General features: G+C 38.3%; 2 protein-coding genes across 6 annotated transcripts in view; one reads left to right on the top strand and one right to left on the bottom strand.

The window, feature by feature from the left end:
- Window positions 1-25,134, top strand: part of LOC111195860 (G2/M phase-specific E3 ubiquitin-protein ligase-like) — a 675,934-nt gene that overhangs the window by 111,420 nt on the left and 539,380 nt on the right. The gene's annotated exons all lie outside the window — the stretch shown is intronic.
- ptmaa (prothymosin alpha a) lies at window positions 1,463-6,778 on the bottom strand. 5 transcript variants are annotated; one of them, XM_049479232.1, is made up of 5 exons: window positions 6,716-6,778; window positions 2,624-2,695; window positions 2,401-2,491; window positions 2,188-2,261; window positions 1,463-2,071 (listed from the first exon to the last, which is right to left on the bottom strand). In XM_049479232.1, the coding sequence occupies exons 1-5, from the start codon at window positions 6,761-6,763 to the stop codon at window positions 2,033-2,035; spliced, it is 324 nt and encodes a 107-aa protein (XP_049335189.1). In that variant the 5' UTR covers window positions 6,764-6,778; the 3' UTR covers window positions 1,463-2,032. The 5 variants fall into 5 exon arrangements, with proteins under 5 accessions (XP_049335189.1, XP_049335190.1, XP_022530883.1 ...); XM_049479233.1 differs by having other exon boundaries at window positions 2,407-2,491; XM_022675162.2 differs by lacking the exon at window positions 6,716-6,778 and adding an exon at window positions 6,638-6,688.

Below are 25,134 nucleotides of genomic sequence, written 5' to 3'. Positions count from 1 at the left end.
CTACTAATGAAAATCCAATTTACGCCATCATTCCTGGTGTGGCTCCCCACGTGGTGTAACAATTAGAGTATCCGGGGAGGAAGCCAAAATCGCTACCCAGGTTCTTATACTTACATACCGTCCTAAAAGCCCTAAAATTAGTTAAGGAGAACCAAAAAAAACATTTGTTGAGGAAAATGATCCAGTATGACAAATATGTTTGTGCCAAACATATGTGAACCTTTGCTTTCAGTATCTGGTGTGAGCTCCTTGTGCTTGAAGAAATTTAAGCCCATTCCTAGGTACAAAACAGTTGAGATAGTGGGTTTCCTTCCATTAACTGTTTGCTTCAGGTCCTTCCATAACATTTATTTAGGGTTAAGTTTAGGACTTGGACTTCGAAACCACTCCAAAACATTAGCATTACCCTTATTCATCTTTAACTGTTCTTTGGTAAAACAACGTGTGTGATATGGTCATTGTCTTGATGCATGAACCACTTGCTCTTGTAATTCAGCTCATGAACAGATGTCCTGATTTGTCAGAATTCTAAACTAATTGATTGACAACACCTGACTTAAATTTCACCTTTAAATGATCTGCTGATCCCAAAGGTTCACATAGTTTTGCCACTCATATATATATATATATATATATATATATATATATATATATATATATATATATATATATATATATATATATATATATATATAGTAAAATTTCAGAAAATAATGCCAATAAAGACCAATCACACTCTGCTGGTAGTTTTTCCATTTTTTTCCTCAGCCACATCAACTTATGTTACTTGCCAATCTAGTTATTAAAATACATTAGCATTTATGTGTTACCATCTGTTCCCCATATCTTACTTACCACAAACTGAACACAGAGTACAGAAATTAAGTAGTTCTTTAGAAGTCAGCTTCACCAAAATGTATTTATTCTTAAAACCGTACTTAGGACTCAGTAATCAGTAATGCATTTCTATCTTCATTGTGTCCACTAAGCATATACTGTGTAGCAACAGCCCTGCTTCAACACCTGGTCCAACTCCAGAAGGACTTGTTTATACACTGGGGAGTACAGTCAGGTGTGTGTATAAACAGAGCAGGCGGCTAACTGTGCTGTTTAGCGCCCCCTCAGGACTAAAACCAGGGACTGCAGCAGTGTAAAGAGCACTCAGTTGTCTTCACCTGCCACAAGTAATGTGCTTACACCACTGAGATAGCCCAAGCTTTTTCCCAAAGAAATAAAGTGTCATTAAAGTGGAAGAATTCACACAGCCAAATTTATTTAATGCAATATAATTTATACTGGATCTTGAGGTCTTAAGGCATGAATAATTTACATTGATGTACATTTCCCTCTGAAATAGGTGAACTGCATATCTGAAAAGGATGCTTGTTCAGGACTACAGTCTCTACACCTCCGACATGAAAAGCTCGTCTAAAAAAGTCAAAGCAAAAATAGGAAAAAAAAATTAGGAACTCACAAAATAAAATTTCGGTTTATTGTCGCACAACAATTTCACACATACATCAAACAGGCCACAATAGATAGCAATTTAATAGACAAGTAAGAAAAGAATACTCTTTTCTTCGGCCTTGCCATCTCATACAAACCAACTACGTATGGTACAACTGATGTACATACACAAAGTACTGGAATGCTTTGAATTAAACTGCTTTTGATTTTTTACAATTTCCGTTGAGATAACATGACATGGTCAAACCACAAGTAAAATCTATTTCATAGAGAGGCTTCAACTTCAAAGCACCGTTTGGTAACCAGAGATCACTGTCAAAAATGGCTGACCTCCTAACAATATGTACAAAAATATAAAATGTAAATAAAAATACAAACAAATTCTCCTTTTAAAGTATTTTGTAAGAAGGTAGAGCTTTGAAGTCTTGGTTGTTTCTACAAAATTTGCAGTTAGGTGTGTGTACACAGATGCTGAACTCTACTTGATGATGACCACATGTTTGTCTTCCCCCAGTGGACGAGTTAAGGAGAGGAGGGTTGAAAGGATGTTCAGCAGGCTTCCATCTTAATCATCAGTCTTCTGTTTCTTAGTTTCAACGTCATCCTGAAAACGGGAGCATAAATGATGAGGTGTTGCACGAAATCAGCAAGCTAGAGCAAACTTGCTAAGCGCAAGTGTGAAAACTCGAAAACTCTCTCCTGACAAGCACACACACTTACTTCATCATCATCATCTTCAGCTGCCCTTTTTCCTGTACCGCCCTCAGCCTCATCATCTTCTTCATCATCATCACCTGCAACATTGTGAGTTTAGGTCAGACAGGTGTACACACACAGTGAATGCAATGCTGCCAGTCAGATACATTGAGCTCCTGGAGTTCTCACAGCCCAGTAGTGAAGGTAACCTACTTTCATAGGATGACAATAACTTACCCTCACCATCATCCTCTTCATCCTCTTCCTCACCAACATCATCGTCTTCCTCTTCTGCTTCATTTTCCGGATCTCCATTTTCCTCATTGTCCTGGAGAAGCATTAGCCTTATTATTTCATAATACAGTACTCCATTTGTTGTAACAATTGAACAGCAGCTAAACCCAACCTATTTCCAGTTAAGTGTTGGGTACAAAATAAATGCTAAGAGGGGAAAACTTACTGCATTTCCATTGGCTGGGGCATCCTTTCCATTTTCTGCTTCCTCCTCTACCAGCTTCTTTTCTTTAAGGTCCTAAATAATGAAATACAGGGGTTTAATGGATTACCTTTTAATGGTGGGTGTGACGAAACATTTGAACTTTGAAATGTTGAAGTTTTCCTCTCGTTTCATACAGTCACAGAATAAATAAATAAATAAAAACGCCACTCCCCCACTTCGTCTCTCAAGCCCATTGGAGGTCGAGCTTTTCCATCCCCGCCTCGTTTGAAATGCCATATTGAAGCGCTGTAATCTGATACGTCGGCGGCGTTAGCGCCAAAGAGCTTTGTAGTCCGGTAAATAATCTACGCCATAGGGTTTAGCGAAGACACGCCCGGGGAAAAACTACAACTCCCAGAGTGCACACCCACAGATTATTTTAACACAGCCAATAAGAAGGCGGGAACGAGACACACACACACACGCACACACACCAGAGCGAGGCTTCAGTAGATTAACCCGAGAGAGAGAGAGAGAGAGAGAACAATAGCGAACATGGCATATATAGATTTTTATTTCATACCCAATGGACTTTACGTGCACAGATAACTGATAACTGGACCATAATCTCTACACACTTATAACTTCTTTATAATGTATTAATTGTGTGTTTTATTTGTAAAGATATATAATATTTGTCGAAACTGACGAAAAACTATTTTCACCTTCAGAACAGGCCCGTGTCATCGCCTAGAATATCTTCTGATGTGGCAAATCGCTCGTATTAATACATTTAGGTCGTAATCCTTAGTCTTTAAGCCGTTTAGCGCTACAGCACGCCAGCAGCAGCAGCTACGCCTCCTTCCTTACACCATCACCATTCAGCGCTAGCGCTTTGTAGACTCGGCTCGGATGAATTATCTAGGCTAGGATATACACACACACGACAACGATGTCTTGTGGAGGTGGCGGTGAGGGTGTGTGTGCGCGCGCGTGTTAATAAATAAATAAATAAAAGTCCGCCGTGGACAGGCTATTAAATGAGTGGAGCAGCAGCAGCATGGCCGGTATATACGGACAGCTGAAACGGAAACGACAGGCTACGATCTTCACACTCAAGTCTGATCAAGAGCGGAGTAGTACAAAAACAAACAACAAAAAAAAACAGCACAACAAAAGACAAATAGCCTAATCAAACAGCGGCAGTATCCTTCTCTCAACGACTCCCGAGGCAAACTTTACCAACAGCAGGAGAAAGGAGCGGAGGAGGAGGAAGAATGCACTTCTCTCTCACTACAGAGCAAATTATATAGTCTAATGTCCCACCTTCCCACCAAGTGTACAGACGGAAAGCACCACAGAATGAGAGTTGGAGTCCCGAGGCACGAGGATGTATAGGCTGAACACTAGTGGGTACGTGAGGCTGTCGTGCATTTGTATAGTGTATTCCTGATGAACCATCTAAACCAGCTAACGCTAGCTAAATAAAATCCTCCGGACAGGTAACGGTAGCGCAGACCAAGCCCCCCACACCCCCCCCCCCCCCCCCAACCAGTCAGTCCAACTTAAATAAGACCCCCGCTCGTCCTTATGGTCACAGTCAGGTCGCTTTCTTAAACTTTTTATTATTATTCCCCCCCTAAGTTCTGAATGAAAACATGCGTAACGTTTAGATGCATCAAACTCAAATCCCCGCCAAACAGCCCAGCCGGGTAAATCCGAGGCAGCGAGGCAGGTCGTGTCTGCGACAAACGAGCAGCTGAACGGGGATAAATAAAGAAATAATGAGATGCGTGGAGTAAAAGCGTCCTCAGCTACAACAACCAAAGAAAACGTGTCAAAACAAGCCCCCTCTCCTCCGTGGCCTCGTTCAGGGAGAACAGAGCGGACAGAGCAGACAGAGAGCCGCGCGGCGCGGAAGACAACTTGTCACATTTCAGAACAAGAGGCAGCAAATCTCCGCGTCCCTCAAACCCCGGACGAGGCGCTGCCGCCGCCGCTGCCGGTGATAAACCCCCGCGCTGACGGGCTCAAACCCGACCCTCCTCCCTTCAAACCAGAAGTTGGCGGTGTTTTGATATTAGAATCTGTAGCTCAAAGGCACTTTTTTCAAAAAGAGGGAACCGAAACGCCTTTATAACAAAGAAGAACCCGCGCGGACTACAACAGTGTAACTGAGGAGACAACGCTAATCTTAGCTCTGCCTGTAAAAAAAAAAACCCAACTTCAGAGCGCAGGTTAGTTAAGGCTAGCTAACATTTCCCTCATCCAGAAAAGTCTTCACTCAAAACCTTGTTCGTCCACGTCCACGACAGCAAATATACGCACAATTAAACGAATAATAGTGTCCCTCGCCACATACATCACAGCACCGTTAGCTACATTACTACTAATATGTCCACACGTTTAAAAAAAGTGTTTTTTTTTATTATTCTAAAACCCCGCACATCTAAACCTATCAACCCATTGTACGCTAAAGTCCGTTCATCATAAAGCTACAGTAAGTCATCAATTCCAGCAATTCTCTTACCTTGGCGGAAATTTCCGAGCTGGTGTCGACTTTTGTGTCAGCCATTTCTGCCTAAAATGTGTATAAATGGGATGCGGTCACGCAGAAAAAAAAATGAATGTAAAGAGAAGGAGGAGGGGGGAAGAAAAAGAATCCCAAAAAAATCGCTTATAATAAAGATAAAGGGTGAGTTAGTGCCTGTGGCAAACTCCTCCGACAGCGGAGCCCCATTATATAGAATAGTGGGCGGGGCCTGCAGGCGGGCGCTGCGCGCTGATTGGTCGGAGGGAGGAAAAATTCGTAGGCTGTGTCTAATTCGCCAGACTGGAACAATGGACAGTATTTCTATACCGAGGGAACCCGCTTGCAAAACCAACCTTTCTGACTCATTTATGTGACTGGTCCTCTTCTGATGGATGACTTATGCGAGCCCCCCACCTCAAAACGCGGTAGATTTAGACTATACTGCTTTTTTTGTTGTTGTAAAATAGAAAAGGTTTCTGGAGATGTCTGTGGACTGTGCTCACAAAACGCGTCAGTCGAGACCATCCTCCTTCTACACCATCCGCGTATAGCTAGAGAGATGGCCAGCAGGCAGACAGACACACACTGTTAAAGCCACCACACATGTAATTAGATCTTTATGCTTATCCTGTTTGGCTTAACAGCGTGTAACTACAACCTTATTGGGTTGTATTTCGCTTCTCTCTCTATCTCTCTCTCTCTTGGTGTTATTACATAGGAACTATATGTGTTATGAGCGAACATGTTTAGTAGGAATCAGGGGATCAAAATTATCAATCTCAGTTAACCTACTATTCACTGTAACTTCACTTGTTTATGTCAAAATGGATGTATTTTTTAAATGGTCCCTGGTAGTGGTAATGCTTAAAAGTTCATTATTTTAAGCAATGAACTGAACAAGGTCACATAAGCAAAGATCAAAGGATAATATTGCGGTACTTAGCTAGCAGAGCTCCTTCACGGGTTTGAGTGACAGTTATCGGCCCCTCCTCTTTACCAAAGTGTCTCTTTGCTGAAAAATATTATTGTCTGTGAAGTGGAGGGAAGCGAAGGCTGCGCTACTGCTCCGCTGAATGTTTGGAGCTGTAGTCATATTAGGTACGCTGATCTCACAACAGCTCTTGTCGCCTGTCTTGTGTTTGTAAGCTGAATAATGGGTTGGACTGAGCTGATCCCAGATCAGTGGAAAAAAAGGCAGAGTGAACAGTGGCTCGTTTAAGACCAGCGGCGAGCAATACTGATAGTTAGCTCGGGTATAGCGGATTATTTTTGCAACTATCGATTTTAGCCACGTGATTTTGTTGTTGTTGTCAAAGTGTTTCAAACAATTACACATAAAATCAAGTTAAAGTCCGTTTAAGTCTTTTACCGTGTTGGTTTCGCGCTACTGTTGCAACAACAAACATGGCGGACTGCGAATCGTGACGGAAAATAAAAAGCACAATAACGAGCCGACTACCCGGTTTAATCGCGTGTTTAGAGATGTACAGACATCGACTTACAGCGTTAAGTGTGAACGAGGAATCACTGCAACACATAAACGATTAAAGAAATAAAACACGGAAATCAATGAACCTCACCAAAATGGCCGAATTAGAAAGCCGTATGGCGTCTTGAAGTCTCCCCATTGGACGAGGGAAGGGAGCGAACGTGTACTTGACGCTTTGCGAGCGCTGATTGGGCCGTCCTGACGTCAATCAAATAAAAATGCTCGCTAACGGCTTTGTGGAAAGCACGGATTGTAAATTCATGTGCGGATCCGGATCTTTAGTGAACTTCAGCTCGTACTGGCGCTCCGACACAGTCCTGCTGCTAATGAATGGATCCTTTTCCTTCCCCAGATTAATTTTTTTTTCCCGACAAAAGCGTTTAAAATAGAATAATCGGATATAAACAGGCTGTAGCTTCTTGCCTTAATATCCCGAATCCTATTAACATTAAACTGACGACCACAGACTCCTTAAACTACAGGCTTATTATTCTCTACACTTGTTGTTTAGGATGTGAGATTGTATTGTGTAACAACGAGCCTATATGACAATAAGCTTTATTATGAAAATTATCTTATGTTATTAGAGTGATAAGTGAACATATGCTGTCAGATTAAGGTTTTAAACTATTTTTTCTTAAAATATAGTATATTGTTATACCATATATGCCAGCATAACATCTTGCATGTTCATATTTTTATAAATAGTTGGTATAGAAATTGTAAATATATATTGAAACATTGGAAAAAATTAAGAGAGTATGTTTTATTCTATAAACTATGGACAAAATTTTTTCCCAAATTCCAAATAAAAATATTGTCATTTAGAGAATTTATTTTCAGAAAATGAGAAATGGCTGAAATAACAAAAAAGTTATGTGCTACTGCACATTGCTTATTTTAAAAGACTCACAGCTACTGGTTACTGGCATTGGGAATGCTGGCACTGTACTGCACATTATTTGTAAATATTTGTAAAATATAGCTTCTTTGCACTCTCCACTGGACTAATTATGTCATATATTGCATATTTGCATTCCTCCAACTGGACTGATCTCACATTTATCATGTATTTGTATATAATTTGTATTAAAACTTTGTATATTTGTTTTATTTTATATTGTATTAATAGGGAGTGGTAACTTAATTTTAGGAATAAACAGCCTTCTTAACTTTGAATGAAAGTTAATGTAACAATTTTGCAGCTTTTCTATTGGTTCATTGTTCAAACGGTTTTCCCACAATTTGTCAGAAAGTTGGTTGTTTCAAAGAGTGTACAGATATAGAAAGAAAATGACAAGATACAAGGTTAAGCCCAGAGAGCTGGAGGCACTATACTACTTGACATATTGCATGTAGTAATTCTGCCAAATGAGAATCAAAAACCTCCTATGAGAAGCTCTTTGAAATGAAACTGCTTAGTTTGTCTGTAAACCTGCCACAGCCCCCTATGCAACTTTTACTTTCAAGCTTCACATTTACTTTTTTTTAGTTACTTTTATACTTTCCTTTTTCAATGGAACACTTTCACTTTCATGACTTGGTAAAGGTTGTTTGTTCAGGCCTTAGGGAGGAGATAAGAATTGTCTGTAAAAAATATAAAGGTAATGTTAGGCAATATTAGTTACGATCACTTTAGAATTAATAAAATTATGTTTTCAAAAAGCATCTTGAGTACAAAAACGGTTTAGATTGTGATAAGAAGTGCAGCAGAAACCTGATGTCAATGAAAATGACATCTGTCGTCACAGGAAGCAAAGATTTGTCTCTTTTCCTATTTGATTTTGGAAACTTTAAAATTAAATACTAAAATGAAATGCTAACACTTTTCAAATAGAAAGTAAAACAAACATTGTCAACACAGGAATATAATCAAATCAAACTGTAAAAAAAATAATTATTATTAAATATACCTAAATACTTTCATCAGAATTAAAGTGATTATCATTTGTAGATAATTAGGTCAGTTCAAATTCATTAGGTTTACTTACCTGTTGTTAAGTTCAGTTCAAGACAGTTCAAGACTGTCTTTGTTGGCCTCTAGGGGTTATAATTCTTAGCAGGCTTAAAGATTGGTATTAACTGCAGATTGTTTTGTGACAGAATGTTAATCAACCTTCAGCTCTTCTTTATGTTTGAAAGTAATTTCGGGCAAAAACTATTTTTCTTCAGATTTGTACATTTGCCTGTTTCAGTTCTCCCCCTGGTGGAAAAAGAGCTGCATTTTAAAAAGAACACTAAAGAAGAAAGTGGATCATGAGAGTTTATGCTTGTGTAAGTGATTTATTAATACATATAAACAGGCCTTGGTAAATAATCAGAACATTACCCAGATTATATTTTGGTTAAGTCATCTGCACATAGCAATATAGTATTGTAAGTTTTATTATCTAAAAATAGTTTAAATGAATAATAACATGATTTATGAAAACATATATTTGAACTTCCTAAACCTTAAAGGTCTGTATAAGAAATTCCAAATAAAAATATTGTTATTTAGAGCAATGAGAAATAGCTGAAATAACAAAAAAGATACAGAGCTTTCAGACCTCAAATAATGCAAAGAAAACAAGTTCATATTCATGTTCTCCCCCACCAGTCTTACACACTGCTTTTGGATAATTTTATGCCACTCCTGGTGCAAAGATTCAAGCAGTTGGTCAACATTGATGTGGACTCTGATCGGACTTCCAGGTATGAAAACAGCCTGAAACAAACTGCATGTGTAATTTAATTGAAATAGAAAGTTTGGCAAATAGTTGTGTAAAAGTGAATTCTAACTGTTTTTGTTGCATAAAAATGTATTAAAGTGTATTAACTGGACCTCAAGAGGAAAAAACTTATAAACAATAAAAATGTAGAATCTGAGATTTTGACCTCTTTTAAAGAAGGCCTATACTAAACCCTATAAACATGTACTTACATGGGCAACCACTTCAACTCTTCACTCTTTACATCAATGTTAACTTCCATATTATTTTTGTCAAAGCTATTAATCATGATTTCTAAATAACAGAATAATAAGTCTGTGTTTAAAAGGGGCTTTAAAAAAAAAATGTAGTAAATATACTGTATATATGGGAAAAAGTGTGATTAAGATAGAAACAAGCTCATTGGCTGCCCCCTACTGAAATAAAAAAGAAGAAGCACACTCACTCCACCGCCCTTCACCCCCCCTCCACCCTTTTTTTTACAACAGGGGATTTGGCTTTTAAAGACAGACCATGAGAGGGCAGTATCTTGAATCTCTGATTCATGCTTTAAGGACTATTTTCTTGTCAGCTACAATAATAGACTGGCTGGAAATCCCCCTGCTTTGCCGCCGTCTGGTACGGTTTGTCACGTGATCTTAACCAGACCCCAGGGGCCCACAGCTCTGTTGGCCCTCATCTCCCTGGCTGGCCCTGCCCCTAAACTCTGAGACAGACTCATTACTGCTGAGCACCCCAAACGCCCTCAGGCGAGGAACGTGGAGACCCTGCGTTTATTAAAATCCTGTCTGTTCAGAGAAAACACAGCGATTCCACTTCCACTTTCTGAGACAGGAGCCAGTGTGTTTATGCTTCTTCCTTATCGTCCCATGAGATTATTACTTATCTGCCTCCAGAGCAGTGTAGTGAGCAGATGGGGGAGGGAATCACAACAAGGGAATTATTTAAAAATAAGGGTTTAGTGTACAGCAAAACATCTAGAGTAAAGAGTAATGCCATAAAAGAAGAACCATTTTTATACCCTCAGAGATACTTTTAATCAATGGTTCTTAAAGGAACCAACTTTTTTTACCAGACATGGACATTTTTCTTAAAGTCATAATCGTAAACATGATTTGCTGTAACTTTATGATATTTGAATACATAAATCTATCACAATATTTCTTCAGTGAATTAGAACAAAACACATATATCATTTAGCATATTACACTGCACAAAAACATAAAAATATATTTTTTAAATATTTTTGGTCAGTGTTTTTTTAGTAGCAGTCATAACTCAGATAAGCGTCTGTATTAATAGATAAGTAATCACAATACAGACAATAGAGCAAAATTGGCCATGCTCTCTCTCTCTCTTTGGATGTGCAGATAGCTGATGTATCCAAGCTGGGGGTATGGCACTTTCCTCTAAGCACTTTGTCTGCTTAGTGATGCTTCAGATCGAAAAAGTGGTGGGTGGCTGATAAGAGGAGTTTTAGTGAGTGGGTGGGTTAACTGGCTCAGCTAAATTGGGGTACAGTTGGATAAAATAGTGGTTATTTTATGGCATTACTTTATGGCAAAAAAAGAAAACCCTTTATGGCTTTACACGCTGTTTGCTCAATTGTCCCATCTTAATAAAACGTGTTCAACCAGTTAATATGTTGATATAATAGATATCATATATAAGTCAAACCATATTAGATGGTGAAAATGTTTCATGCACAGTTGCAGAAGCTCCTCTCCTCTTAAGTGATTTTGTGGGTCTTGAACCTACACAATATTTCCCATATCCAGATATACATCTGGTTCTGGTTTAAAAGAAGAGGGGTGAGAGGGGGGTGAAAGGAAAGAAAATTCCATTGTGTAATGCTATATATAGATACAGCATGTAGACGATTTGGGGGCAGGCCTATTTTTAGCGCTTCAGATCACACAATGCCAGCGCTAAATGCCTGGAGTATGAGCACCATGCTTTTGGGTCCTGCACTGAGTGTGCTTCTTACTTTTCCACAGTCTTAACCTTGGCCTTTAACACACACACTCACACACACACACAGAACACAGTGGAGAGTGTTGTAGGCAAGCACGAGCTGCTGGTCTGTTTGCTTTTTGCTTCCACTGTAGTAGCAGTGCTGCCAAGAACCAGCCCCACTGCCTCTTCCCCTCGCTCATTTTTCATTTTTATTTAAATATAGCCTTCAGTCTTCCTGCAGCTGCTCCCACAGCTTTCCCATAGCCAGGAGAACAGCAGAGAGGCTGGACTTTAAACTCAGGGGCAAGCATTAACCCCCCCTCTCTTTCTCCTCCTCCTCCTCCTCCTCCTCCGTCTCCCTATTTCACTCACAGAAACAAACGTTGACAACGCACATCTCTCTGGGAATAGCCGAGCACATCATTGCATGGCTATTATTACTGCCTGAGTGCTGTGTGGATTCTCCTTTGTTTGCCCCCAAGCTGTTACTCCAGAGGTAAGCAGGCCACAGGGATGGAGGGAGGGGAGGTGTAGGAAAAGGTGAAGACAGGTGGCTAGAAACACACACACACACACTTACACACACACACGCACTAAAAAAACGACGTGACACTTTCCTCTTCAGCAAGCTCAAATACAGTATGTGGACAGACATTAGGCTAACGCCGCCGGAGTGTGGCGCTCAGTGGGAGGGAATCAATTGTGCTGAAACACATGGGGCTTGACCCCTTGACCTTCTGCCCTGAGGCAGACCGTCTGTGTGTGTTTTAGAAGAAGCAGAGACAACTATAAGCTCATAGGGTAGACTAACCATAACATAACACTATAATCCCTATATTGTCTGACTTACATATTAGTTTCATAGAAGCTACCAACAAATTCATATTGTCGCTGTCCAATGAAAAACAAGTACCTTCATTTCTGTTGGTTTTAAGTTTGCTACATAATTTGAACAGACCAAATGTCCATTACACTGTGCCAAAAATTCTTAAAGAATAGACCAATAGAAATACTTCAAACTGACCTGAAATAAACTGTTTTTACATTGATTTCCATTTAAAGTTTAGAGGTTTTACAGGAGGTTTTACTCTCCTGTAAGGTTGCCATTTTAGAGATACATGTTTTTTTCATTGGTAAGCAACGGTTTTGAAAGAATTGCATTGCAAATTCATTAGTAATAGGGCTGTGTATTTGCAAGAACTTGGCAAAATTATATACATCACAGTACAAGGTTTACGATTCAATATACACACAATATATTGCGATTCTGTGAGCTTAGCAATACATTGCGTTTGTTTAATCATTCTATTACCTTTGGGGTCAATTTGACCCCATTCCATTGCATAACTTCTTTAAATAAATGATTGACATCACTTTTTTTTCTTTATATTTATTGACTTTTCCTAATTTAATGGGAATACAATGTTACTATTAATACATGTTTTAATGTCCTGTATATATGTTGTATGCATCAATCTTTTTTAGGGTCAACTTGAACCCAGGCTGTTTTAACAGGAAGGTTATTTTTAAAGGCTATTGATGTAGTCAACAAACAAATATAGCATGTGACATAATGACTAACAATTTTATTTATAATAAATTAATTTGGCGGTTCAAAAAGAGGGTTAAACCAAATTGTATGAAAACTAAAACCACTGCTATCTAATAGTCAGGGTTTAAACTCAACACAAAATATATCACTGTCTCACACTAAAATTTACATTTAAACTAATTATTAACAGTGGTTGGTGTGGCACAGTGGATAACTCCACTACCTGCTAGTGAGCTACCATATCATATCCATATCATAGGAACAACCTTGCAAGTCACTTTGGATTAAAGTTTCAGCTAAATTCTGTAAATATTAAATTATAAATCAATAGTGTTGTAAAACAAAATATCACAATACTTTTATATAGCAATATTTTGTCACACCTCAAATTAGTAATACTATAGTTTTTAAGCATATAAAGTGTAATATTGTTAAAGTGTTAACAACACTGTGTTTACTCAGATGTCCAAAATAAATGCGTAAAACTGTCTGTTCTGTTTTGGATGTTTAATGTTGAGACACTTATTATCTCACAATACAGTGAGAAATGGAAAGGGAGAAGTTGAACTTGCCTGAAAAAAGTGACAAATAGTATCAGATAATGATGCAAATGCAGGAGCGATGTTGTCAGGTGAACCTACACTGTCATATGTTGGCCTAGCAATGTTTTATCATTTCCTGTTAGTAAAAAAGGGGTAGTATGCTCATATTTAGTGTATAAACTTGCCAAACCTGTTTTAATAAGGTTAGTATATTATATTTATACCCTATAGTTTTTATTGGGGACTAAGAGTTTGTCTTAGTTAATGTCTGTGAATGAACATGTTTAAATGTAGCCCCAGATCAGTTACACCACATTGTTCTTACTGACCACAGTAAAATACAGTAGATCAGTTTGTGGTGCTTTGTGCACATTGAAATCAAGGCTTTTAATAGCTGCTGCTCCACACTGTCACGTTTGAAAATGCTTTTACAAGCAGATTGTTTACAATTGAATGTCTGTAACATTGTTTTTCCAAAGAAATCTGCAGGGGCATATTTGCATTTCTGGTATTTAATAGTTATTTTGAGTGAAATAAACAAAATGTACAGTGCAATGATCAAGTAGTGCACAGTGTACATTATATACAGAATATTGTAACATAACATTCTTTGGCTTTGGTTGATGATGTTTCTTACATTAAAACATAAGCACAATCAGAGGTTATTAGGAGTAGATTAAGGGCAGGTATAGGTGCATCTAAAAAATAATAATATAATTGAAAAGTTACTTTATTTCAGTAATTTAGTTCAAATGTGGAACTCATACAATGTATAGATGTTTTACACACAGAGTGATCTATTTTAAGTGGTTATTTCTATTTATTGTTGATGATTATGGCTTACAGCCAACGAAAAAAAAACAATTTTGGCAGTGTGGGCAGTGTGCCAAGTCCTGCTGGAAAATGAAATCCACATCTCTCTATAAAAGTTCTTAGCAGAGGTCAAGACGGGACCAGCAGGGGAACACGGTGGACCAGCAGATGACATAGCACTAGACCTCAAGCAGTTTGGACTGTGAGTCTCTTCACTCTTCCTACAGTCTCTGGTTCCTTTTTTTCCAAATGAAATTTACTGACTAAATTTACTGATGGTCAGTGATGGGTTGGAGAGCCATGCCATCTGCTGGTATTGGTCCACTGTGTGGAACACTGGAATAAAAAATACTGTAGCTATACAAAGGTATAAACATTTAGGTAGAATGATTTGTTATTTGGATCTTGTGCTTCTATTAGCAATAACAGTGCAGTAGGTGGTAAAATCTATAAACAGTCTACAGTGGAAAAAGTGCAAGATGCAAATGACACTGATAAACACGTAGATAAAGTGACCTTATATACTGCATGCTTTTATACATGTTTACACCTGTATGTAAACGCACACGTGTGAAACTACTTTACTAGTGTCCTTTTTTAGTACTAAAATACTGTATCTGTTTGTACTGAAGTATTATTTTTTTCTCATACTTCCACTTTTACTTAAACACTACATATTTAATTGTTGTTTATTTTAGAATAAACTACTTACAATACTTAAGTACAAAAAATTTCAAATACTTTAGTACTTTCACTTAAGACTGGAGCTTAAAGAACACTTAAACTTCTTCTAAAGTCAAGTACTTTTACTCAAATCTGGGTCTCTACAACTTTATATATATATGGTTAATTCTGACTCATTATGCAGCAGGGTAAACATAGGTTGAACGTGTTTACAGGTTTTCCGGATGCTCAAAAGATGAAACCAAAATAGTTGATTTGACCTGATATGTCAGACCCATTTCCTTCCTGTGCAAAACTTTGCATGGCAGAAAAACAGCAGGCCTAAGCGAATTGGCAGCTTGCAGACATCATCACATTAACCTCACAGTGAGTGTAACTCAGATTGAATGCAGATCTGGCAAGATTTGTGGATTTTTTTTTTTTTTAAACAGCTCTTTGTATGTAGTTTGATATGTAGATCACAGAACATGCACTGCACTGATGGTCCTTGTGTATGTAATATACCACATAACTTAATAATACTTTATCATCTCTTTGAATTATAATTAAAATCCGGTTGAGCAGAGAAATGTTCCAATATTAACATTTTAATGTTCTGATATGTGATCACTGAACTAGTTAAGAGCCTGCTGGATTTTTTTGTGTGATTGCCTAGGTGGTGCTGCTGAGTCCAGACAGATTTAAGAGCAGTACAGAGCTGCAGTCCTCACAGATTCAAGCTCACATTCAAGGATAACAGGTAAGAGGACTGTTCTTAACAACTTATCATCAAGTGCTGCAGGACTGTATCATTATGAGCACACAAATGGCTGCTTATTGTAATGGGGTAAGTCCATCCATTCTCATTACAGTTATCTGACAGTTACCTTATAGTATGTAATAGTATTGTAATCACCTGCTGGTATAGTATTTAAGGGCAGAAATAAAAATTTAAGAGATCATTTTAGTGACTGTAGATTGTGTTCAGAGTTATTGAATGTGCTCCATTATTTTTGTATAGTATATAAAGTTATATTGTATAGAATATCACCACTGTCCAAAGAAAAACATGTATCTTCAAAATAAAAAAGGAAAAGACTTCTTAACATTCAGTGGAGGTGAGTGTATAAGTGTATATTTTTTCCACATCAATAGAAGCCTTTCTATTGGTCCATTCATCTTGAAATTGTCATACAAAACGCAGAAAAAATGCTGTGTTCAAATAATCTAGTAAACTAAAAATTTACAAATGTAGAGATGCATGTACTTATTTGGACAGCAAAAAAAAAAATATATATATATATATATATATATATATATTTAGGCACAGTGTATATTTTATTGACCGCATATGTGTAATATGCTGTAAAAGTATAAAAGATTGTATGAAAATAAAGTTTTAATATGATGAAACATCTAACAGAATGAAGAACTGTATTACTATATAAGCACAGTCTTGTGGTGTGTGTGCTTTGTGTAAGGTTTATCACAGCAGTAAGCCTAAACTTTATCATCTATAAAATGATTGCATCCATCTATTCCTCTCTCTTTTTCTCTCCCTGCTCTCTCTCTTACTATCTCTCTCTCTCTTTCTCTCATAACACTCACGCATTCACAGTATGATAGATGCACAGATGTTTTGCTGCTGCTTGCTCTCAGCATGCTGTCTTATAAAGTCTGTCTAATTGCTCCAGCTCTTTGCTTGCTAAAGAATAGGCATGCTCACCACTACTGCTATCAACACACACAGACACACACACACACACACACACACACAAAATAGAAGAGAGGGAGAGAGGGAGAGAGAGAGAGAGTATGTTATATGTGGAGCCTTAGAACTGCTTTGCTCCAGCTCCACACAGTGGAAATGATTGGGAATGTCATGACACAACCCACACTGAGAAAACAGTGTACAGTATACAGTAAATGAACAAAGTGTTTGTTTGGGGTCCAAAGCACATCGTTCTGAACTGTTATTTTATTTGTTACTAAAAAAGAACCAATGTTGTTTCTTTAACTTGTTTCTTTAAAATTCACTCTGTTTAAGAGAAACAGAATGAAAATTAATAAATACTAAAACATTAAAATTCCATAAGTCACTATTCTGAGAGAAAGTATGCTTATAGAAAGAAACAGCTCTAGTTTATAGGTGCACAAATGTAGATTACAATTAAAGTGGCATAAAGTTATCCAAAAGCAATATGTAAGACTAGTGGAGGAGAACATGCCAAGCTGCATGAAAACTGTAATTAAAAAAACACCAAATATTGATTTCTGAACTTTAAAAATATAAATTTCCAAAGCTGTATATACGTGTGTGTGTGTGTGTGTGTGTGTGTGTGTATAATGGACCTATAGGTATCTGGACAGCACCACTTTTAATATGTAATACCAAGGAAGGCTGATGTCATTGTGGCAACCCCTACAAATGCTTCCTCTTGCACTGGTTGTCTATTTATAGAAGAAAAATAAAGAATCAGATCAAAGGCAATTGACAGGAAGAAAGGGGTGTTTTCGCTGGTTGTAATCTGCAACGGAAATTGCAGGCAATTGCACTGTAATTACAGCTAGTGGGGGCAATTTACTTTATGTCCCATAACCAGTATTATTTTCACACTTTCTGCATTGGTGCTTGCAGAAATCTGCACAACTCAGATTCCACATTATCAGCTGCCTTCTTGAGGAACATAATGAATCAGTGGGTAGCAGGTGGTGTGTGTGGCACAGCTCTAGGGGTGTGCCTGTAGATGTGGGTTCAATTCTCACTCCAGCCACTGTCACTGAATTGGCTATGCTCCATTGCTCCTAGGTATGAGTGTGTGTCTATCTGTGTGTGTGTGAGTGAGTCAGTGGGTGTGTGGGGTATCCTATGTTGGCATAGTGCCCTGTCCAGGGGGAATTCTGCTTTACACCCAGTGATTCTGGGTGGGCTCCAGACCATCACCATCTCAGCCCTGACCAGGAAGAAGCTGATAATAAAAAAATGGACATATTCATCAATATGTCATCTATGTGCCTTTAAAACCCTCACAGTATTAGTGTTGTACTTTTTAGCTCAACACTAATGCTTTGCTGTCATGTTATAAAATGCTTGTGTGATTTGTGTTAGCTTTCTAATAGTCAGGAGGTGTTTAATGTTGTATTTTTTTTTGTTACGTATGTAATGCTGATCACATTAGCAGGTCCCTTGTTCAGCTGCTCTTATGATCAAGGGCGAGGCTCGGCTTTTAAAAAGCAATCATCTAACACTCTCAAAGGCCATTATGTGTAATGTGTATTTCTGTTGTAATGCATTTGTGAAGCTCAAGCCAGATATTGGGAAATAAAATCTGAATGTACAAAACAGTCAAATGAAAAATCTTGTCTGCTTTCATATGTTGCTATTTACATTTTATTCTGTAACACCTTTCTTTGTTTTGAGCATTTTATCAAAGTTATGATTCACACACTGTTAAAACTATATTTTGGGAAATGAAAGTATTTTAAATGAAGTTAATACTGCAAAAATCTAGCCAGAGTTTAAATTAATTCATTTAAATAGTTTGAGCTTGTTAGAAATCCAAAAATGTGGTTCCAGAGTTTTGCTTGATGTTTTTTTTATATGAATTAGTTCAAACCTCCTAAAACTCCTAAACCTAATATAAGGGTACACAAACCATCATATTCAAGTCTGACATTCCAGGTCAACTTCTCAGGTGAGAAGGGAACCCAGGAAGGCTGCAGTCCAGGATGGCAGGTCACAGGTCAGACCATCACCTCAAACACCTGGATCCTGCACTACCTCACAAGGGAACAGTTCTTTCTCCTTGATCTCAAAGATCAAGTACAATTCTACCAGCTGCCACCTGCAAAAGCTCTAACTGTGTCTGAAACACTCCTTATAACTTCAGCAGGACTGTATGGGCTAAACTGCTGTGTGCAGATTTGGGTCATTGCATTTTTTTAACATTAAACATTAAACTTTTACTGAACTCCATTCAGTTTTGGATTGTGTGGAGCTTTTAAGATGGACAGGAGTGGGAAATGTAAAGTGTATGAGGTTTATGAGGATAAGGCAGGTTGGGGAATAGTTCAATGATCGTTAACAGAAAAAAGGAAGAAATCTGTACCTTTTGTTGTATTTCTCATTTTGTATTGGTGTCCATATAAAATCTCTGTTAGGCCCAAGTGAAATAGGGATTCAGGTGACGCAACACACGTTTCCACTGTTCCCTGCTGTTAACCGCAGTCATACGAAGTGAAACTAACCGCGCAGTGACCTCTTGACCCTGACAGCCAGCGCAGTTTGTGTGCTTAGACAGCAGATTGCACTTAACCTCCTGCTGACTGCTGAGTCATTTATAAAAACGAGAACACCCATTTCTGCTCACTCCCCAAATGCAGTGAGATTACAGAGCGTAGATGACCTTTTCCCTGACCCTGTGCCTGTGCTTTGTGTGAAACCATTAAGAAACATGTCAGAAACAATCACTGCAGGTCATTTTTGGCTACTCAAGCTTGCCTCAAAGCATTAGCTGTCAAAGAAAAGGTTGCTTAGGCTCCACATTTCAGAGCTGGAAACAGCTGCCGTGTATCCAGGCCTAGTAATGAACACAGTAATGATACCAGTTGTTGACCTCGTTAATTCCCTGCAGTGATCTGACCCCTCAGTAACTAGTAGCACTATATATAATTGGTTTATGTAAGGCACTCCTCACTGAATCTTACAGCATGCTTTCTCATTTCCTGCTCTAAAGGTGGTGTAATGAAGCACATGGGCGCGATGGCACGGTGCCTGAACTGTTGTTATTCAGGAGGGAAATGATGCCGACTGCTGCCTGGTAACCATCACCAAGGGTTGCATCACAACAGATTTGTAAGGAATATTTTTCGATGGCAGTTAGGAAAAAGGCTGGGCCTGTGTTTTGGTATTAAAGGTCAGTGGGGTGGGTAAACCGCTTTAAGGCTGATTTACTGAGACAATCCATTTGGTTTCACCAGTGAGAGCTGATGGAAAATCAATAGGTAGCATATGGTAGCATCAGGCTTTCCGCAGCCCATCTGCAGCTCACACTACAAAAAAAGCACATGTTCTCTTTTAGGGGTGGGCAAAATTATTTATTTATTATTAAATTACTATTTTATGAAGATAATACACTTTTCTGTGTCTCTGTCTTAAATGTGAGAGCAGGGCACAGCTTATAATATTATTTTAAATATCTGAGCCTTAATTAATGCTTTTAATAGAAGAAACAAACACAAATGAAAATGTATTGAATGCAAACATTACAAATTACCCTATAATTGTTGATGTTGCCAAGAAATATATTTAAAAAAAAAGTGTTAAACTGTTTAGCACATGGTAGGCATGGTTAATTGTCAGCACAGTAACATTTAGGTATAGATTACATAACATCGAGTACATTTACAGTGTTTTAAATCAGTGCAAAAAAAAAAAGAGGTTCTCATTTACAGTTGCTCTAGGCAGATTAGTGTCTCTCTCTGGGAGTTGTTTATGCAACTGAAGAAGCTGTTCCCTCACCCTGTCTATCAAAAGGAATATGAAGTTCACAGAGAATCTGCAAATATTGTGGTCTGGCTGCTGTTGGAATATGATAATCTGTTTACCTATAGGAAAAGTCCCTGCTACAGTGTTCCATTTGAATTCACATTAGGTTATACCACACTCCTCTAACGTCTGGGTATTATCAGTACTTCTAAAATCATACCATAGAAATCCCATGTCTTTTTCTTTAAAAAAAGAAATAAATATAAAAATAGAGATTTGGTGAAATTAGACAGTATGTGAGTAAAAATCTGGCAACTGCTGAAAGGGTAACTGACTAGGGGTCAATTTGTTCTGCAGTTCTCATTTTTACCAGTTTTTAATGTGTTACTGCTACACTATCAAAATATGGACAATGTGATTTTAAAAAGGACATTTTAAGCCCTTTTCCTTCACTCTGTGGTCCAGCTCACCCCAAACCATCTCGACTGGGTCCAGGTCCGGTGACTGTGGAGGCCAGGTCATTTTTTGTTAAGTACAACACTCCCATCATTCTAGGTCTAATATAGTCAGGTGAATAGTTACACCAGCAGTGGAAGCAGTTCAAAAATGACTGGTTAAGGTTCATATAAACTTTTATGTAATCTGTAGCGGAGAATAAGCGACTACTTCTGGAAGGTGGGAAGGTGGGCATCTGATCTGTGGTGGGTGACAGGTAAACCGGACCTCCAGAAGCTTCTGTCAGTTTGGCCGGACAGGTAACAGCAGAACCTGAGGGTTGAACGGCGTCAATGGCTACATTCACATTGCAAGCCACTTTGCTCAAATCCAATCTTTTGCTCCGACCGGATTTGGTCATCTTGACGGTTCACATTCACAAATGTAAGTGATCTGTATATACTGTGAGCAAATCTGTCCCTGAAATGCCTCAAATGCGCACTGGTACGTGTATAAACATCACGTTCACTAAACAAAATAAAATAAAATCTGGTTTGGGGAGAAAAAAAAAACAGATTTGGCATATTTACACAGCCATGGAAAAAAAAAAACAGATTTGAGTCTCTTCAGCATGAAGAGAAAACAGTAATTAGAATTTAAGTATAATTAATGTGTGTATATTTTCTATTTTATTGCCTAGAACTTGCCCAAAAAACTATTTTGTCTAACTAATCTAAGAACAAAGAAACATACTTATCTGGTGGTTGTTTGTTGCAGCAGCCAGAATCCATGTCTTTGTTCAATAGGGAAACTATTGTGTTTGTTTGGGGGAACTTTTATTGACAGGTTTCCCTCCAAAATAGCAGGAGGTGACATCACAACACTTGCTATTTAAGGCCTGTGTAAGAGCTTATCCTAGTTTTTGTCTTTCTTTTTTTTATTTATAAATCTGGGTTAGGTTGTATTTGGGAGCTGTTTGATTTGTTTTGTTAAGCAACCTACATTTATTTTTTTTTTATAATAAAATATATCTTATACATTTTTTTTTGCACATGGAGAAGTTTGACCCCTACATTTCCCAAATGGCTTATAAAAAAAAAGTTGAACTCTTTTGCTTATTTGTTTCAGCTGATGCATATAATGTCAGTTTCCCAATCATGGATTAAGCCTGGTTGTAAATTATGTTTCTTTTTTATGTTTTCTCTCCATTCAAAATGCTGTGTAGTCAGGGGTTAGGCTAAATTGCCCTGTAATGTATTATAGATGTACTGCATTGGTGTATCTAAATGTGCAGCATGTTATTTTCATGCCGCCATATTGTCCACCTTATTTTAAAAGGATGTTGTTTTGTATGATCACACTCTTCAATTCATTCTGCCCAACATCTAAACTACACCACCTTCTCACCTCTAATATTTGGTGTTGCCTATATCTGAATCTCCTCACACTCGGGGTTCCCACCTGCTTCTGCTGGGGTGCAGTGGATTGCAGATTGGATTACTGCTTATCCGCATCAGAAGCTGCAGCTTCCCAGCAAAGCCTCTGGGGCCTCGGGGCACTTTTCAAGCGAATTCACCAGCAGCTTCCCTCAGAGGGTAATGGAACAGCAGAGGCAGATCCAGCCCACATAATCCTCTCTCCCTTAGTCTGCCTGCCAATAGAACTCTGACATCTCAACTAGCCTAGCCCGTGCCCCAAACAGATAGCCCAGAGGATAAGAATGCAGCTGGAGCTGCTTTTAAACACACTGTAACATGTTCAGAGGTTAGGTTGGGCCCACTAAACAGCCACAGTGTAAAAGTGACTGGAGATAAAGAGTGCATGAGTGTAACACCTTCCTACAGCAGTTGATTATTTTTATCATACATATAAGACATTTTACTGGTCACTGGCCTAATAATAATGATATTAGATACAATGAATAATGTTAATAGACAGATATACATCATATTTCATACTGTAATTAATGGAAACATCAATTGCACTTTACACTGTGAGAACTTAATAGCAAATGGATCAATCATAATTGGCCCAATTCTGACTCTATGTGTACCACTACCCCTTGTTTTCAGGTGTCACCTTTCACATTGAAATTCTCCTCCTAAGAAATGGAAAAACAAAAAATACATAAAAAAGAACACTGTGTCATTAGAGGGATACTAGCACTGTGCTGTAGTTGACCCTACCCCAGTCTGATGTAAAGTAGAGGAGCAGTAAAGTTCAGCAACCTCTCTGTCGGACTTCAGCTTAATTTAAGACACTGTATTTCTCTTAGAGAAAAGGATGCAACAATGATTTATTATTGTTTATCTTCTGTGTTAATTCCTGTGTTCCTAGCAGCTGAAGTTATCTACACTCCAAATAGAGACTCGTGAGAAGTTGCCGGCAAGATGGCTCCACAAGCAACCAAGTAAACTCAGAGACTTTTAAAAAATAAAACAATACAATAACTATTGAATTATCATGGTTTAATGCTGTTTTAAAGTATTATGGCCCTTTTCTTAAAAACAAGAATAAAACATTTGCTAGGTGTTCATCCTTGTTCACCTTAAATTGTGCAACAGCCTCATGTACCAGAATTTAACTAAGAATGGTATGGTTATAATTTTAACCCTCCATTGGGAGTTGTGTATTTGTATATTGGACATACGGACCAAATCACATTCCATATTGGCTCAATACACGACGCAACATTTAATTGCCAAATTAGGGACAATTCTGTATTTTTAAGGTTGATTGGCAACCCTAGATGTGGGGTAAAATGCTAGGGGAAGGGGTAAAACAGGATTGGGCAATGTTTTGGAAAGCTCTGTTAGGTGACTGAACCTGACACCACCAAGTACAGAAAATGTGCTGTTTATACAGCAAAGTCCCCTGTGTTAAATTAACACCTACAATGTTTATACATTAAGTCCAACTGGTCACCAGTGAACCCTGCAAGAGTTAATTCCATGATGGGGACTGTTTATTTGACTGCTACGCTCTCTGGACACTTTATTAGAAACCCCAGTAGCCCATGTATTGATGGGTAATTTGTGTAAAATATCTCTAGGCATTCATGAGTGGTATCAGTGGTCAGTTTTAGTCAACAGGGCAAATAGGTTGTGCGGTTGTGCACAACAGCATGTAGCAAAACATCTGCAAAGCATCAACAATTGACCATCCAAAAGTGCTCCCAGTAAAGGTTATGGAAATCAGTAGCTGTGTGGGCTGAAAAGCCCTTCACTCCAGCTGGAGGTCAGCGCTTCGAGTACAGCATCACACAGAGATGATGTAAGCCACAGCACAGAGCTGCAGGCCTGTTTCACTGGGCGTGCTTCTCATTGGGCACAGATAAAGGTGCTTTGTTTGCCCCACTTCCTCTCCTCCGCTACATGACTGGAACATTGTTCCTTTTCCATAGCGTTTGCTCATTTGAAGGAAAACTGACTTGCCCTTTGTGGATCTGACCCAAGAGCCACGTGAGAGAGAAATAAATATATTTTTACTGTATCGAGACAAAAGCAAACTCATTGTTCAACTTCATTAAAAGGGCATTATACTGGATGACATTTTAACACCACTTATGAACATTTAATTAGGTGTGATTTACATATCAGTATTCAGAGTATTAAAGGAGTATTTCACCAGAAATAAAATTCACACAGATCACTCCAGGAGTAGTTTATCAGCAAAGGCCTTTGAGTAGAGACATTTGCTTTTGTAAGTTTGAAGGTGGAGCTTGAAGATTAATTTAGTTAAATTCTATTCTCTTGTTTACATTACTTCATTCAGTACAAAACTAAACACTAACAAATATTAGCTAATTAAGTGGACAAATTACAGTCAGTGCGCAGTTTTAAAATATAAGGTCTCCATTTTAGACACTTGGGTTGGTCTTAGTTCAAATGCCCATTGAGGATAATATTTCCTGTAGTAATTCATATCAGGATGCATCATCAGATATTATATTAAGTCAACAAACTTGACTTAAAGCAGAGCTTTAGCCAGTATCTCATTTGAACTGTGCAGTCACAGAAATCTGTAGGATTTTGCCTCTGAATTGGTCCACTGCCATGCCCACAGTCCAATTTACACACTCAGGGTTGCTGTGTAGAGAAATCAGCATGCAAATAGTGTGCTGAAGCCATGGAACAAGGTGAGCTGGTGAGTTTTTTGCAGAACAGGTCATCACTGAGCTTCAATAAGGTTTAACCATAGCTGGGTAATTCATCACCACCACTAGGGTAGTAGAGACGGCCAATTTGAACGTTGAAAAATATACATTCATTGATTAGCTACAGAGTAAGAGTCGTCGCTTGGCACTGTCAATCCAGCAATACACGTGAGCTTCGCATCCAAAGAGGAGCA

This window comes from Astyanax mexicanus, chromosome 5 (genome assembly GCF_023375975.1).
Source record: "Astyanax mexicanus isolate ESR-SI-001 chromosome 5, AstMex3_surface, whole genome shotgun sequence".
NCBI lineage: Eukaryota > Metazoa > Chordata > Actinopteri > Characiformes > Acestrorhamphidae > Astyanax > Astyanax mexicanus.
Note: the sequence above shows the minus strand (reverse complement) of the source record. Positions and strands in the feature narration are given on the sequence as shown.

Bases quoted from the DNA above. Each gene is read 5' to 3' on its own strand.
- ptmaa (XM_049479232.1), bottom strand. From the start codon at position 6,763: ATGGGGAGACTTCAAGACGCCATACGGCTTTCTAATTCGGCCATTTTG. The intron at 2,696-6,715 runs GTGAGGTTCATT...TTCATTATTTAG, and splicing joins TTTCTAATTCGGCCATTTTG to GACCTTAAAGAAAAGAAGCT. The intron at 2,262-2,400 runs GTAAGTTATTGT...ACAATGTTGCAG, and splicing joins TGAAGAGGATGATGGTGAGG to GTGATGATGATGAAGAAGAT.